General features: G+C 37.0%; 1 protein-coding gene across 4 annotated transcripts in view; it reads right to left on the reverse strand.

Moving 5' to 3' along the window:
• EYA1 (EYA transcriptional coactivator and phosphatase 1) overlaps nucleotides 1-18410 on the reverse strand; it is an 85638-nt gene that overhangs the window by 22633 nt on the left and 44595 nt on the right. For 3 of the 4 annotated variants that reach the window (XM_009875463.1, XM_009875461.1, XM_009875460.1), the window contains one exon: nucleotides 13501-13590. The exons of the other annotated variant lie outside the window; for it this stretch is intronic. In XM_009875463.1, the coding sequence (XP_009873765.1) occupies nucleotides 13501-13590 (90 nt within the window). The remainder of the gene's footprint in view (nucleotides 1-13500; nucleotides 13591-18410) is intronic. 4 annotated transcript variants of the gene reach the window in all.

Below are 18410 nucleotides of genomic sequence, written 5' to 3' on the forward strand. Positions count from 1 at the left end.
GAACTATCAGAACCTGAATCACAGGCTCCTCATAAAGCATACCTAGCCACAGTCTGGTTGGGAGATTCCCGTTACAGATATTACAAACATCAGGAAGAGTTGCACTTTTATTTCAGCCAAATGAGAGTAGGCATTTTTTAATAGATACTCCTTTACAGGGCCCTGGATGACTCCACCCGGATGACCAACGTTTAGTTCAACTGCCATCTTTAAGGTATTTAGGTGTGGGAGGGAGATAATTCAGTTGTCTCTATTTCAAGTTTTCCTCTCCTGCAACCATCCCTGGTATTGCACCAAGAATAAGGCTTATTCAACAGCCTTTCCTATATTTTCTTTTGATGGCCCATAAGCCTATTTTCAGTATGTTCTACAGTCCTTTCTACCTGCTTTTGCAATAAGTGACTACAGTTGCTTCTTATTCAACATCCAGCTAACCAATTAGGAAGTAAAGTGCCAAAGGTTTGCTGACTTTCCAGAATCCATCCTCCAATCACAACCAAATCAGACTAACTCTGCCAAAATCAGATAGGTGCCTCAAGGAAAACAGCTATTTTTCACAGCAGTAGAACCAGACTTACTGATCTGCATATGAACTGTCCATTGCTAAATGGAGGTCATCTGGCAATACCCATCACTTTATGAAAAGCTGGACTGTTATATCCTCAATTCTTGTATTACCAGCAACAAATATTCACATGACCAACAGGAGTTAATTCTGCTTTCAGCTGCATCTTCAATTATCACACTCTTTTGTAAACTATTTTCAAACAAGAAGTACTGTTTTCATAGATTGTTTTAAAAATATTTATAGTGAAGAAATATTTCTTAGTGTATTAAAGAATGCACACATTATTTTTCTGGTTTGAGAGAATGTGAAATGTAATGTTCTGAAGAAATTTATTTCCTTTGGCATCCTCTTAGTCAGCATTTACTTTTGGGTCAGCAAACCCACCTGTTTACCTCTAGAGAGGTCAGCCTCCACCTAGCAACAACACTTGTTCTGAATGGGATAATTTTTTTTTCACCTGATATTGACACAGCTAGGTTGATTTTCTTCCTTCCTGGTACATCACTGGTGATCCCAGAACAACAAAAGAAACTTCATGCTATGATGCTACACCGAGGTCTTGCAATGCTCCAAGGTAAGTTGCAAATGAAATGCTTTAAATAGAACTGGGGTAATTATGCATGAGGGAAACAAAGGGCAGGAAGCACTCAAAGCTGACATGTTTACCTCTTAAATAGCTGCTACCTATTGCTTTAAAAAAATCGAATAAATCCCTACCGAAATAGTAACACCCCCTCATCATCCCCCGGCAACTTACTTTATGAATGATCAGAATTTAAAACCTATAAAGTTGCTGTATGGTTTGTGAAGAATCATTAAATTCTCTGAAACTTTATTCCTCATATTCAATGGATGATAATATCAGCTCTAATGCAAGTGCTGCAGACTTAAAGGTTTAATCTTTGAAGCATTCTGAAAGCTTATCAGAAACTGAACTTATATGCAGTAACAGTTAATACTAACTAAGATCATTAATATATTAATGCATTTTCTATCACACTTTACCTCTAATAATATTATTTCAAAAATCATAAAGAAGTAAAAATAGACAAGTGCTACTGAGAAATAATAAAAATATAATAAATTATAACAAATAATTATAAAGTAATACTGAAATCCAAAAAAAGGAGAAATTTTTTTCTCCCAAATTATTTTAATTCACACCTATCAGTATTTTATGTTATTTCAAGGACAATGGTATAACTGTAGCAATTTTACTGATTTCTGAAACATTATTTCACACCTCTGAAACTAGAAGTCTCACTTTATGGACATGAGAGATGGGAGCTATAAAACAACACACACAATCGTAAGTAACTTGTTTTGGAACGGCAGTACTTAGAGGAGCAAGACTGATTTACCGTTGTTCTGATTTCTCCTTTTTCAGTGGGTTACCCCAGCATTTTGTAAACATAATTTGTCACCAACACCAGCCAGAGCTCTCTGTAACTACTTTTTGCCTTCCCTTCAGATCTGTTATCCCTGCTGAGAGAATCTACTAAAGAAGAATTTTTCATACTGACACCAACTGTAGTCTTGCTGTGAATAACCACATTCCCATAAAAATCATTCCATTTATTGCAAAGTTGTTGGCAGACCATAGGAATAATAGTCAACTCAGGAAACCTTTTATCCTGAAATCACATATCTTAACCCTTTGTATGACCATTTCATTACATAAAAGCTGTATTACCAAACTGAGGATTTGATGCTTTAATAAAAGCATTTTTGTTTTTTGTCAAGTTTTCTTAAATTATTTTTTCACAGTACTTCTTTTTAAAATAAAGAAAAAAAACATGAATTGGAATCAGTCAAGCAGTATTAATTTTTTTCTTAATATACAATGTTGTATTTAAAATTACAGACTCTTCCAATGCATGAAATGATATATTAGCATAGATGTTTGAGTGTGTTTTGATAAAAACCTAAAAATTTAGAGTAAAACAAATCTTCTTTCCCTCTCTATTTTTCCTAATTTCCTGCAGTAAGAGACAATGAATGAATTTACAGTACAATGGAACAATTAGGAAAAAACCTGTCTGCTTTATGATTTTTTTTTTTTGTGAAACATACTTCTGCTAGTCATTGTATCCATAGCTTTTGTTAAATACCAAACTAGTGGAGATTAGATCCAGGGAAGAGAATCAGTTTTGTTAGCCAGTCCTCTTGACAGTTTGGGAGTCAGAGGTTGCTTGTATTCAAATTTCTGTCTAAATTTATTAAAGTTATGGAACAAAAAAAAGTCAGTGTATATTCGTCAGTCCTTAGTAGGTAATTATGGCTTGATTTATGTTTTATTCATTTGACCAAGGCCTTAATGGGAGTTTTGGACTTGTAAACTCACCTTTAGGAAAACTACACAGATTTTGTTCCAGTGTATTAATTTATATTAATTGAAGTATTTGATTTGTATTTTTAAAACTTTTCAGTCAGAGAACATTCTTAGAAAACCTCTTACTTGAGTTATAAATCCTGCTACAACTGGCTCTCCCCCTTGCCTACCAGCGTTAGGGAAGGAGTTATTCCCCTGTCTATCCATACTTTACATTCACAACGTGAGTTACACAAATGGGCAGGAGGAAAAGAGGAGACCCTTCAACAGATTTAAATGGTTTTCTACAGTCCAGAAAGGACCATTTGGTTAGATACAGCTGATCTTTCTTGTGGCTATAATATTTCAGCTGAGCTCAGTACCCATGTCAGAAGCCTGCGCTCTCTGTGAATATGTAAGAATTAACATCTCCCGACTGCACAGTGACTGCAGGTAATGTTTCAGAACGTGCCTGGACTGCCCTGTTCTGACCTGACAAGGATCTTGGAAAAAAAACCCCAAATACTCCATTTCTTCCATACCTCATTGTTTCTTTTGTTAAACTTTTCAATTACATTTTTTAAAAACCCTCATTGATTCTTCATGCTTCAACAGCGCACATTAAAATTGCTTTAATTTACTACATAATCACTCAGCTTCTTGACCATATCCAAGGAGGAGTTCCAAAGATGCAGATAACAGCAGTCAAATTCTACTTTAAAACACAGAAAAATAAAAGTGATACTGAAACAAGTAAAGGGAATAATCCCCTCCCCCTTTCTTTAAAGTTTCATTAGACCATTGAACTGGATGAAATTCAGATAGAGGCCTTATTGTAACCACACTGAAACAGTAGAAATCTCCTGAGACTGTGAAACTCAAACATTTTGGGAACCAACTTCAAGTACTCCTATTGTGCTTTTAAAAGAAAACGAATGAAAGACACTTCTTAATTTTTCTCCCTGTAGCAACATTTTAATATAATTCCTACAAAAACCTAGCATGAACAGATCTCCTTAAAATACATGTATATGCATATTAGCTTAAAATTTAAGCTACAGTCATAGCATTCTCACATAACCACACTAGCACAAACTGCATGATGGCTCTCAAGACATGAGACAACTTGTAAACAACATTGTAAATTCATGCTAAAATTAGACCTAGGCTAAAGTGGCTGACAGGAACTAACTACCATGCATACTGCTAAGACGCTTGCACTGTGCTTTCGAATCTTTGTACTTATGTGAGAGTTGGTTAATGTGCTCTCATCCTGCAAACCGGCAGGCAAGGATGACCGTTTCACCCAGTCTTACTAAAATAAAAGTACATAATTTGCCGAGATTAATCCACTTAAAGCACCAACCTGAATAAAGACAATTTGAGATTCGTGGTTTAAGATGGTGCTTATTATGTTTCTCTTCAATTTATCTTCTGTGTTTCACATTGTGCAGTGAAGGGAAAAAATGGTTTGCCTCAAAGTGGTGGAATCAGCACAAAATAACTGCATTACATGAACAGAAAGGGTGGGCTGGGAAAGATATTTGAGTGTAAATTAATGTTGATCTTAGCTGGAATAACTTGCACTCTTCAGCACTTGCAGCTGCGCCAGGGACCTGACTGGCTGGATGAGATTTTACACATCTGTCAGCTTAATCGGAGACCAAAACACAAAATCTATTACTCAGGAATGTTATTTGAATTTGTGGAACTTTAAAGATTTTTTAGGTCGTAAACTAATAATGGACTATTTAGGAAACTTATGAATGTGTTGTGAATGACTTATAACTACAGCATTGACATCTGTAGTTGCAGATAGGCTTTCATTCAGTACTATTCATAATATTTAAATAAAATGTAAAAAAAAATTGTTTACATCAGTTCTACGAAATATTAAAAAGAAGCATTTATACAAAGAATAAATGAAAAGCAATACAGTAATTAATAGCAACATTAACTTCTTTTACCATTAGTATCAACTATTTACTCATTTATTTGGCAAAACTGTTCTATTATTTCAGACTTCTGGGATATTTTAACAAAAAGAGCCTATTCAAATCTGAAATGACAATTCTGGCACTAAGATGCCTTAAGGATGAATCACATCATTACCTAGTTTGGGATCTAACATGCTGAACCATTAAGCAGTGTATCATATCTGCCCTTAGGGCACAATCTGCACTGGCAGAAGAGTTCTGTGGCACGTATCAGGGACTTCGCAACCTCTCAAAAGTAAAGATTCATCAAAGGCAGGTATTTATATGCCTCAGAAATACAACATAAGCCTGTGTTTTGAAATTTGCTAATGGATTGACAGTAAAGGCGTGAAAATATAGTGCAAATTTCTCTGCCTGTTCAATTTTTTACAGTTAATTTTGCATCTCTTAATTTCCATCAAGACAGGTTTTCCATTAGACAGGTTTTTATAATAACTACATCATTTTATTACAGGTTCTGAGAGAATTTTCAAAGCACAGTCTCATGTTGTTCACTATATAGTAATTTTTATGTTCCCCTTCAGAGTCCACCACCTTAGAAACACTAAGGTTTCTGTTGCAATTAAAGATGCCATACCTAGTGTAGGTCTGTGATTCCAGTTACAGACCCCGTCTAAATACTATTTTGAAGCAAATATCACACTGACTTCCAGGCACCTTACTGCAGTCCTTCAATGCACTATCTCCTGTACTGCTTCATCTTAAAACCTAATATTTCAGGTTCTGCAAAGCCCAACTGTAATGGGAAGGTACAATTGTTACCATAAAAAGCCTGTCAGCACTAGGTATTTTATTTCCCTAGGAAGGGGACAAGAACTTTAATTCTGTCACTGGAACAGAAATCTTTGAATGTGCAATTTGGAAGAATACGTACGCAAAACATGTTTTGGTATCTGATCGAAATTACTTTAGGACATCATCTTGGAGATGGATTTATACCAGTAGAAGTTAGCTTGCTGCCTATCACAAACCTTTTTTCACTAGCATGTATGCCACTGATAAATGGGATGCCAGCTAGGGGAACCTTGACAGGCTTGAGAAATGGGCCAGTGTGAACATCACAAAGTTCAGTAAAGCCAAGTGCAAGATCTTGCAGAAGTCCCAGTACCAAACAGCAGACTGTGTGGAGCTCGTTCGGGTTACTACTCCACAAGCACAGACACCTGAAACACTGCATTGATTAGTGATGACTGATGCCCCTCTGCTCTAAATTGGGGTGGTTTTTTCAATCTGTGGTTTTAAAAAACAGACTTGAAATGTAGGAATAACTCAACCTGGAACAATTACAACTTACAAAAATCATCCAAAATAAAAAACACTAGAAAACAAATTAACAAGTACAATGGAAGACAAAAGTTTTCTTGGATGACTATTTGCAACAGGTTTTTTGTCCTTTTTTTTTTTAAAAAAAAGAAGAAGTTGTGTAATAAACACTTTTTCTAATTGTGTCAGCAGGGAAAGCACTCATGCCAGGATGTTCCTGAGGAGTGAGACATTAAAGAGACCAAGCTGAAGCATTGTTAGAAAGTCAACTACAACTGTACACAATAACAAAAGTTACAGTCACCAGACTGGGCTGTCTCTCTTCCCTCTCGAATATTTTATTACAGAATTATCATCCCTGTATTTGTAAGTACCATCCCTATCACCATCACCATCCTTATCTGTAGATAAGGAGACACAGTTATCAGAAATTACAAAGTAATGTCAGCCACAAAAACAGACCTCATGTCACTTCATCCTACACAAATATACAGTAAAATATGTGCATCAGACAATTGACTAGTACATAATGCCCACAAAGACTTACTCTGTAAATTTTCAGAGCTTGGACACAGCTTCAGACACAGATCAATCTTGCTCTGATTTTTAATATGCAGAGAAGTTAGGCAAGCTTTTCTTTCTGGTGATCCTGTTTTCACAATCTTCCTTCTCCATCTCCTCGGTCTGCCTGGCCATGTCTCCGCAGCTCCCTCAACTTCCATCATTGATTGCAGATCTCCATACAACTTAGTTACGCTTAAAGCTAGGTAACAACATACCTATCATGCCTGCCCAAAGCTGGCTCTATGACATTTCCACAAGGTGTGAGAGAATAAACGATGGAACTTCTACACTGCTAATAGTGGCCAGCCTGTTCTCCCAGCTTGCTCTGGAGATTGCTCAAAGCCTGCATTTAAGGGCTGGCTTGTGTCCAAGCGGTTCACTTGTTAGATTACTTGGCTCTGGGACCAGATGTGCGAAAATGCTTTCAGAAAGAAGCGCATTTTACCCTGCAGTGGTCATGGTTCTTTAAGATGCTCAGTAACCTGCACACAATAAGTCTGCTGAATGTTATTATTCAATAATGCCCATGATCCCAAACCATGCTTCAGAGTGCTACTGTGCTAAAAGTTACCAGCCTGAGTCTGTGGCATATTAAAGTATCAAGGTCTGAGGGGGAAGAGTTTCCCTTTCTCCTTCAGATTAAAGAAACAGAACATATGGCTGTATTGCTTCAAAGGCATTCCTACGGGGCACTGCGAGGTATGCTGGGGACATAGCTGTGTGCACGGTCACTGAAGGACCTGGGAGGAAAGTCACTTAGTCTCCTGCAGTGTTACCGAGACCTACAAAGGAGAAAATTCTCAGGCTGATGAAAAGAAGAATATATGTCCCTGTCATGAAGAAAAGGTCTCCTTGAGGCCCTGAAGTGATTTATATGGTGCATATGCTTCCAGCAGCAGGGAGGCTGCCTAGTTTCACCTGTAAGAACTAAAGGCAAGGGCTAAAGAAGGGCTAATGTTGGAAGGGTTTTGCTCTGTGATCAGCCTTTGTAGTTGCTATACTGGGGCTTTGCTATTTCTTTTCCTAGGTCTGAGCTCTCACCACCATCTCCCTGGAGAACCTTTTCTTAGTGCAACCCCTTTGGTACCTGGTCTTAACACAGAAGGTATCACCATCTGCTTTAGTGTCATGAGAGGTCTGTATTGCAACTTGGGCCTCAGAGGTCCTTTTATATTTCTTTAGGGAACAGAAGGGCTTTGCACACTGCCAGTTCAAGTGGTAAAAGCTGCCCTCCACGCAGCCTCGAGCTTGCAAAGCAATCCGAGGGAGAGGTAGTGTTGATAAATACTGATAGTCTGATGACTGGGACAGCAAACAAGGAGAACAGGCACATCCACATAGTAAATTAAGCAGGGTAGCAGTCTGTGAAGGGCAGTTTTCATAAAAAAACCTTGGCAGTTAATTTCTTCCTATCAATGTTTTGATGTGAGTAAATGCAAGCTAGCAGTTACAGACTTGTAGGAATCCTGAAAGGATTTATTTTGATATGGGTGGAAGGAAGAGGTCCACAGAGCAAACACAGAGCATGAGAGTGCAGGGATGTAAATGGCATTTATTCTTTGCTTTAAAACCGGAAAAGACCTATCTATGTAAGTCAGTATCTTGATGCTTCATGAGATCCCGTATGTGTTCAAGTGGAGGATTTGTAAAATGTTTCTGTATTAATCTAATGCTATTTAAGGGAGTCGGGAGAATCAGAGCAACACAGGCGGCTGCTCTTGTGCTGCTCCTCCACGTGGGCGGCAGGCGGGCAGGGCAGAGGGGCAAAGGTGCTGGCCGGGAACCAGGGGTGGGAAACGAGCACCATGGCCCCCGCCTGCCCAGGCTGCTGCTCCAGTCAGCTGTGGCTACAGACAGAGCTGTTTCACAGGGAAATCACATGCAACTGTAACGCAGGCAGCTTTCCAGAGGGGTCTGTGCATAGTTCTGTACTAATGCGATGCCTTAAAGGATCATTAATCTAAAGTAACACTGTACTCTCTGTCACAAAGAAATTTTGCAGCTCTTTTTGATGCACAGAAGACTAGGGTATGAATTTTCATTAAGAACATATTAACATACATCCAGGTGGATGTAAGAATCCAAGGAGAAGTTAATCAAGGTCAGCATTCCTAACTGTTAGAACACAATCATTTCTTTCCCCCAAAGAACCAAAGTTACTGCTTTACAACAATACCTGAAAGCATTCCCTCACCTTTTATTGCTAAGAGTGATACATCAAATGATGTGGCAGAAAAACTATACTGCCATTCATTATAAATGGCTCCCATACACATATCATCACTTTGCATATAGAAACTCCACAAATGGAACTGAATTGTGAAGCCATGAATGTGCATTACATATCCCTCACTGAGGGCAGAAAAATTGCTAATCATCATTACTGTGCCCTCATGCATTATTGCACTTCTTGGAGATGTCAAAACTATCTTTATGATGTCATAATATGTATAACTTTATTTTGATCCTTCCCAAAAAAGCCCACACCAAAAACCTGAAATGAGCAAACAGAAATAAAATGTCTAAAAGGAAAAATAAAAATAATGCAATAAAACGACAAATTAATTAGATTTTAATTACTTCAATAGAATTTCATACAGACTCCCCCCCAAAAAAGTATCTTATGCATAAAAAAGTGTTAGGTAAGATTTCTTTTTTTTAAAAAAGCTTCATAAGTGACACTTTCAACTTCAGTAAATATCTCTAAAGGAACAGGTCTAATGGGATGGCATCACTTTAGAATACAGTTTGCAAAGCATTGAACTAATTTTAAAAAATAATATGTTAATAATATGTTAACATACCTAGTTATAGTATGCACCTGATATGCCAAAGAAATTACTAAACTGAACTTTTAAGGGCATCAGTATAAATATGTAAATACATACAGTCATTAAAGATATAGATAGGTAGATGTCATGTTTTAGTCCTATCATCAAGTTGGTAATTTCCCTAAAATAATGGAGCATACATGCTAAAACATGTGAAACTGCTCTATATGTACCATTAAAATATTATACCTTATCATCTCTATCACAACATAATCAGCATGTAAAATTACACATTTTTTTCTGATGAAATAACTCTGGATCTCTTGAGAGCACTACATCAATGTAGTTATTCTTTCCTGCACAGAATTAAAATCCTACTATAGAACAGAGTATGAGATATTTAAATAAAAATGTTCAATACCGAAAACATAAATTTCGTATTTCAAAGCTAAAATACAGATTCTGGACTCTAAATTTTGAGAACACTGCACTATTTTCTACTGTTTGGTTTAGTATGCTTCCATAATTTAATTACAAAATTTCTATTAATGCAAGAAAACATTTTTTATAATGATACTTAAATTATACATTAGCAAACACTAACATTTTCCTTTCAGTATGTTCAGTATGTCCTTCAAGATCTGCAATTATTTGCTATTATATCAATTTGGAATTAATTACTCCAAATAAATCCCTGCAAAGTGAAGGAAACAAGCCATCTTTTCTACTTTTTTTTCAAAGCAAAGAACTAAGAACTATCACAAACTGAGGATGCAGTCACTAATTATAAATCTAAGTGCAGCTCACTCATCCATTAACTGACTTCAGAGGTAGATCTGATTGGATTTTTTCATGGGGTTTGAAAAATGCCAATTATAAATATTATTATCATTACCACTAAAAGAGCAAAATACAGGAAACTAGGTGATTCATTTACCTGGCTTTATCCCCTACTAAATCAGGATGGGTAAACTAGTTTGCAACTGATAGACACTGGCATTGATTCACTTTATACGAACTAAAAAATGACAGCTGAAGTTTACAACTTAACCTTAAATAAATCTCTAAGTTGAGCTCTGAAAATCCACTTAGGTCACACACAAACCTATCAGTGCTTCAGGGATCAACAGCTGAACTCTGCCCTTCGCATTGAAAATGTTAAATCAGTCTTCAGCAGTTTATAAGAAGACAAAATAATTTCCCACTAACTCGGATGACAAGAGAGCTGCTCTGATTAGAGCTTTCTGGAACACGTTAGATGAAAAGAAGATTTTTATTAAAAAATATTAACTTGTGGTATCTGGAAAAATGTGCATCATATGTCAAAGTTATGACAGATGATTGTCTGCCGGTTAACCCAGCCTCTCTGTGTGCCAGGAAGGATTCCCTCTGAGCCTGGGTTTGCTGGAGAGCATCAGCTTTCAGGTTCCCACTTTGAATTATGCCTAGACCCACACACATGTCTACACCACGGGTTAGACATGTTCCAAATTCAGCACTGCCTGTCTCCATACTATTTCTGGGCAAGGATGCCCAAGCTCTGTGGCTTGCTGGCAGTGTTGCCTACAAAATTCTCAATTCCTAACAGCCCAGATGCTTGTGCACATGAACTGGAAAGCTTAGGCCTGGGCAGGGTCACCACTAGATCTTCCAGACTCAGCCCTTCACTAGCAAGAACAGATGCTTTAAGCCTGAGGCACAGCCAAGCCAAATTGCCCGCAGGTTTCATGGAAGCCTGTCAAGACAGAGGGCAGCCTGAACTTCCAAACCACCAAGCAAGGACTTTCAGTTTCTGAGATGGATGTGAGGAATCTGCCCTGAGGTCGCAGGCCTTGGGAACCAGTGACACAGTGTGCTGGTAACAGTGACACTCACAAGAACAATCAAATTATGGCTCCAGGAGGACATGCTCCTTCAAAAACAACACAGATCTGCAACACAGTTTCAAAATACCTGACATTTTTTGTGAACTGAAAGGCTCAGTCTGTAGCCAGATCTAGCCCTTACATGCTGCCTCCCAGAAAGTACAGGCTCTCCTATGCTCCCTCATTGTGTACTTTTCTGAAGATTTCTCTACAGCAATCCATACACACAAATCCAGTCCTGTGCTCTTCACTCCCTTGGATAGGGCACGACCTTTCAGATCAGAGCTCCTGCTACTCAGAAATAAGGACTTTGAGCTCGTGTACAAGGACATGAATACAACTGTTCATTCCTAAGTGCCTCTGCATATAAAGATAACAAACTAGGGTACATACGTAAATTATTACATTTTCATTTGGAGGTGGAAGATAAACCGGCTTGTTATGGGTGAAATGCAACGAACCAAGCTCATCCAGTGGGCTCCTCTGCTTCCATGAACCACCTGAATCAGTATTTTTTTCATACACAGCTTCAAAATGCTTCAGTGAATAAATTGCTATGCTGTACTGTTAAGTCTGGAACATGCCAATTAGCACAAGATGTCCTACTATCCCTAAGATGCAGTTGAGTACTTTCCTTTAAAGTCAGTGACTCTGACAATCATGCACGAAGCAGTAGCTACAAGTCTACTAAGTATCTGGCTACGCACAGCATATGAAAACACACTGAACTTTATTGAATATGCTGGAAAGTTACAGTAGTACTTTCTCTTTCTGCTCTGGATAAAATGAAATATAATCAGAAATCAGAAACAGATTTGGAAAACAACTAGCATTGTTATACTTTTCTACAAATCAGTCATATACATGCAACACCCTAATGGTGTTTCATCTGTCCAAACCAATCACACCTTTACATACAGCTACCTTAACGAAAGAAAATATTACTTGAAAATGTAAAGAAATCATCTATTTTATTCTAAGTATAAAAAATAAATACTCCACTAAGGAATGGAAGAAAAAATAAAGCATATTTAAATAATTTCATTACATTCTAAGATGCCAAATCATCTGTGAGTGGTTACTTTTTAGATGAAAAGAAATCAAAATATAGGACAGATGTTGGACAAACCACATTTGAGGTCTATCACACACTGGCATTTTTCAAATGATTTTGGCTCATCTATTAAATAAGGTGTATTTTGCTTGATTTTGAAAGGGAAACATCAGGAAATATTTAAAGGCCAATTGCTGCCAATTAACTTTGATCAGCAAAAGTTGCATTTGAATCTTTTAGATTCTTTTGCCTGTCTGGAATAACACACTATTCTAAAATATAGCAAAACAACAACTTGATGATTAATGTGTGTTGGCAGCCCCACCACAAGCTTGCTTAACAGTTGGATTTTAAATAAACATCTGTCTTCATTATGATGGGAAAGAAATCTGACTGTTTTCATGTTTTCATTTTATTAAAATATGATCAGAAATTGCTTTTTTTCCTTTTAAGATGGAACAGTCGGGCATTATGGTGACAGTCTCTTTCAGCAGTTCGGATAGTTTTAGGCCAATCTCACAAGCATCGCCAAACCATAGCCTACAGAGGCTGAAAAAGCCTTTGGCATGCTGACACCAGCTCCTTGCCGCACGCTGCAGGGGAGAGGCATGTGTGGCAGAGAAACCTCAGCATGTAACAAATCGTACCTGTGGCTGGGGAAGACAGAGGACCCCTAGTGATAGTCCACTGAGACAGACAGTGTATATACAACATCAATGATTTCCCTCAGGGTGAAGGCAATACTTGCCCACAGTGGCATGTAAGTGAGAAATCTGTACCCAGCCATTAACTGTCTATAGAAGCTGAAGTTTAATATTTAATGGTCTGTGCAGACTACTGAATTCCAATGTTTATAGATGCTTTTGGTGTATTCACTTCTACTGTGGTCATAAACACCAAGACCTGTGAGGGCAAAACTCTACCATTTAACTGCTGTAACATTTGAATGCCAGTGTCAATGTTATCATATATTCTAATGACTAAATTATATAGATATTTTCTAAACATTTCCAAATGTGAAACAGAAAGTAATTGTCAAACCAGCTAACAAAATGTAAAAAGAGGCAGATATTAAATCAAATGTGTTTTAAAAGAATGAACACTTACTTCTAAATCGTTAAAGAATAGATGCGTGTCCGCCAAATTGAAAATCATCTCTTCCATTCGGAGTCCAAGAGACACAGAAGTGGGTGGATCCTTAAAGAAATTAAGCAAGTACACCATCAATACTATGCCTAACATATATATCCCGAATACAAACTGGAGGAACTGCTTTGCAGGAGAGATTATTTGACCTATTAAATGCAAGATCTACTTCTTCACTCTCTAATCCTGTACTATAACACATACCAGTAACATTCATCAATTTGACTTTAACTCGACTGATACTGTGATCCTGCAATGGGACCTCTGTGGTTACCCTTGTGCATCTCTGGCTCTCAGCCCTCCATGCAGAAAGGGCAAATTCATTTCACCTAAAGCTTCTCCAGATTTTACAACTGTTTACAAGTGTTGTGATCAACCAGGGGCATGATAATGCTATTGCTACTCAAAATAAACTTTCACTGGTCACAAGTGAAAGAATTCAGTCCTGAGAATACCTACTGACTTTAAAGCAAGTCGTTGTATTAGCAAATGGCAATTATATTTAAAACCACTCCTTGATTCTCCACAAAACCATGCTTTAATTATGCTTTCAGTTTGGCCCACCCATGCAGAGTGAACAAATCTATTGTTTGTTATTAATACACAACACACTTTAACTTCTCTACAGAAATTACCATAACAACTTATTCCTTACTGAGCTAATAAACTCAAAAAGCATGTTCAGCATTGTGGTTACCAAATGCATTACAGATGTTTGTCTTGTTTCAATTTTTTGTGTGTTTTATATATTTCCAATCTGAAAAAATCGAAAAGAAAGCCTAAAATATACATTTGATATAGAGTTTCTCATTTATGATACCAAGTATACCAAAGTGCATGGAAGCATGAGTTTGAAAGAACATGTTATATTATCTCATGACACTCTATTAACAATGTGAGTTTGTAAGGCGTTATATTTTTTATAGAAATGAAGAAGTGATAACCCATATTTTACTTAGAATAAGTTGATATTCTTAAGCTGATGACAATTCAAAGTTAAAAAACAAGAGACACAGTGCCTAGTTTCTTTTTCCACCTCTCAATCAAATTAATAGGTGTTTCAACATGATCTCTGAACTTTCGAACGTTTTTCTATAACTACTGGTTAAAAGGCAAAATGTGTCAATAGCAAAGAGTTGGAAAAAAATGGTGATTTGGCAGCCAGTCTGTCTTCCAGAAATGCCAAAACCCAAGTAAAACTAACCAGAAAGAGAAACTTGGAAAGAAGCATTTGGAAACAAAGCTACAGAGAACAGATAAAATCTAATCTTGACCTCACACGCACTAAGAGTAAGTAAGTTTTCTAGTATCAAAAAAAAGTCCTTATAAATGGGAAAGAAAAATTGCATCATGCTATTTTGATTAACTTTGTCCTTAAAAATAAGCCTTCTATTTAAATTGGCACTGCCAAAAAAAGAATATTTGTCTTCTTAATTCAAATGGAAAGACTTTAAAATATGAACAAAAGTATTCTGTCTGTTTTAATACCGCTCTATTTGTAGACCTATGTCTTCCTTTTATTTTACTTTTGCAGACATGTGAGGTGGAAGGCAGGTTGCTCTAGCTAAGGCTGAGGCTAGTCTTCCATCCAACATTCCAACTTAACCTTTGTGCACAGTTACCACCCCACCATCTTTCATGGCTCATCAACCTTACGTTTTTTTAACAAAAGATTTCTGTTGTGCCTGAGCGCTAACAGAAGTCATCCTACAGAAGTCTTTGCTTTAATTATTAAAAGGATTTAGATGCAATAAGGGTCTAAGATGCAAATTAAGATCACTAGTTATGCCCTGGTTATCAACCGCTAACTTAATAGGGTAGAACTAATCCTTCTCTGAGCTTCCATTCATGAACAGGAACAGCATTTTGAAAAGCAGAATAAACGGGAGGATAGAGCATGATATTGGCTACAGACCCATACAATTAATTTTAAACAAATGGCCGTGAATATGTATTTTAAAGTTCCAGTGTGCGCATGACTGAAATTAAACATTTTTATTAAAGTTTTTATCATACTTGTAAGTTTGAAAAAATGTCTTTGAAAAAATTATTTCACTCCAAGGTATTTTTAAACGGCAGACAAAATAGAACGGGGATTTCTCTGAAGTAATACTAAAATAATGACATTTAATAGGTTAATTCAATTACGAGAAAAACAAATAAGAAAATCATTGTCACCTACTGAAAATGTCAGATTAAATACCATAAAAACTAAGAGAAGAAACAAAACAGGTTGCTTTTCAAAGAAGCCCTAATTCCTTGATTAAACACAATCTTTTTCTACAGAAATTTCATCTTCGCAGAAAAATTATGTTAAGCTGTAGCTCTGGATACCCACATATTTATCTGAAGCAAAAGCCTTATCTGCATTAAGATTTTAAGTATCTGTGTAGTCACAATCTTGCAGCTGCTCTAGTAAAAAGCACAAGAGTCTTGGTATGAGGCACTGAAGCAGATCAAACTCTGATGTCAGACATTACAGAACGGGCTGAAAACTTTTTAAAAAAGACAGGACTAGAATAAGGTTAAAAAAAAAAATCCCACACCAAACCTTCTTGTGCAATTTTAAGCCACTAATTGCTAACTAATTATTGTGAGGTGTCACACAATGAGGAGGAAAGCTAACAACCTCTTCTTGTTGATTGGGATTTGCAGGTTCAGTCAGAGTGTCTTCTCAGGTATGGTCAAAATCAGGTACAAATCTCTGAGGGAGGTACAGTTTAGCTAAAGAAAAGAAATACCAATGTCAAACTGCTTAAGCAGGCCTCTTGTTTTGAATACTGGTTTTGGAGCCAAAACATTGTCTGTATGTCATTTCTAAATTCTACCCACTTGATTTCTTTGTTTTGTGGAGAAACAAGAAGCTGAAAAACAGGAAAGTTCACTTTGGGTACAAGGCTTATTTTCCACTTAAGCCTACAGGTCACAAATGAAGGGTTAAGTGAAACCAGGTTTTGTTTTTCTCAATCTCTAAAATATATTAAACCACATTAAAATAGCTTATAATTTAAAAGAAAATTCCTTTAAAGTCTCTGAATAAAAAATGCTTTCATGGAGAATGAAAATGTACATAAAGACCACAGCATTTCAGTGCCAACACTGAGACATATTTCCACCTGCTCCAAGATACTAAAGAAAGGCTCCAACTTTTTCCAAATTCCAAAACTTAATCAGCTGTCATCTGGTTCAAAACACAAGTTTTAAAGTGTTAGAAGCCCTAATGTCAGTTAAGGCAGCTGACAACTTTATTTTTAATCAACAGGTCTCTCTCTGTACGTATTAAAAAAAAATAATCTAAAAGCAGATGGAAATGTTTTGTTTTATTCCTTTTTCTACTCTTCTGGAAGGACAAATCATATTCCTATACTAGTTTCATACATTGCCATGAAATTTATAAAATTTAAATCACCCTTAAATAAAAATGCAGCACTTTATACCATGACTTTGCAAAGTGAACAAACGTGTTTTGTTACACCAAAGCTGAAGGAACAAAGCGGGGAGAAAGCAGAGCAGAATAGCAGCAAAAGGAGACCAGGTAATAAATACAGACGAGAAGGTAAGAAAATACAGAAAAGGGTGGCACAAGCAATAAGTTATGAAGAACGAGGTAGAGAATAAGGAAAAGAAAATCAATCCTTTCAGCAGCAGGGCTGCTCATCATTCATAGTCATTCACCATGAAACTCACTCAGGCATTAGGAAAAGACCTGAATGCCAAGCTGCCAAATCCCCTATTATTTAATTAGGATATTTTTGTTTGTTCAGAGATCCAGCTTTTGTAGTTTAATGGTTATGTGAGCAGCTTAGATTGAATTTTTTAAAAGGGCATTTCTAGCCCTCACCACAATGTGGAAACGCATGAGAATGTGGTGTTAGAACAATCAAAAAGCAGAATACAAGTGAAAAGAACAAAAATTCCCCTCAACATTTTTTTTTCCAGATTAACTTATGATCCGGATTTCTAATTTTAAGGGCCAGAAATCATTAGAAAACACTCTTTAAAAAAATGTGCACCTTCCATTGCTGCAAATAAACCCTGCAGTTCTCCTATGACAGATACATGTTTTAACACGTCTGCTTTGAACATTTGACACTATCTTCCTCTAACGTCTATAGAAATTGCTAACTGTTGTCTGAAGCTGTCCATAAGCCATGAGAAATCATGAAAGGAATTAAATTTTTAAGAAAACAAAGCAAGAATAGCACGCCTTCATGACTGCCTCTGAGAGCCAAGGACACGCATGTTGCTACCCCTCACCAAAAAGATCTAATATCTATCCACAGCATAAGCACTAATTCTGTCATCCCTCTTAATATCAGCAGTTGGTTGTCATTTAGCAATGCAGAAGTATTCTGTCACACATCATGCAACCAGAGCCAGCCAGGCAAAAGCTGCATCTCAAGTAAACAGCGTCAACAGTGATGGAGCTGCAATCCGGAGTCACCCACCTCCTGGCAGCACACATATTTATGTCTCTTCACAGCTGAATACTAGCCACTGTCCCCAGCCTCAAGCATTCAGCAAGAAAGGCGTTTATGGTCAGGTCTCTATTAATGAAACTACTATAGGGAACTAGTAACAAATGGAAAAAATATGCTTGCACCCGTACTTCTACAGCAATGACTAATTGGGCTTTTCCAGCACTACTCTGCTGCCTGAAGGCCAGTAGTGAGATTCTGTTGGTACTGAGGTTTTTTGTGAGCACTGAGACTTGTTCTCCTCGTTCTGAACTGAACTGTCATAGATGTGGTGATTCTGAGGTGCCATGCAAAAAATTTTTTGGCCTGAGAAGTGGAAAATAACTTTTGGCAAAAGCGTAACACTCTGTAAAGCTGTTGCCTATACGTATCTGTACAATAACTGTTGAAACA

Source organism: Apaloderma vittatum, unplaced genomic scaffold, assembly GCF_000703405.1.
Source record: "Apaloderma vittatum isolate BGI_N311 unplaced genomic scaffold, ASM70340v1 scaffold1188, whole genome shotgun sequence".
NCBI lineage: Eukaryota > Metazoa > Chordata > Aves > Trogoniformes > Trogonidae > Apaloderma > Apaloderma vittatum.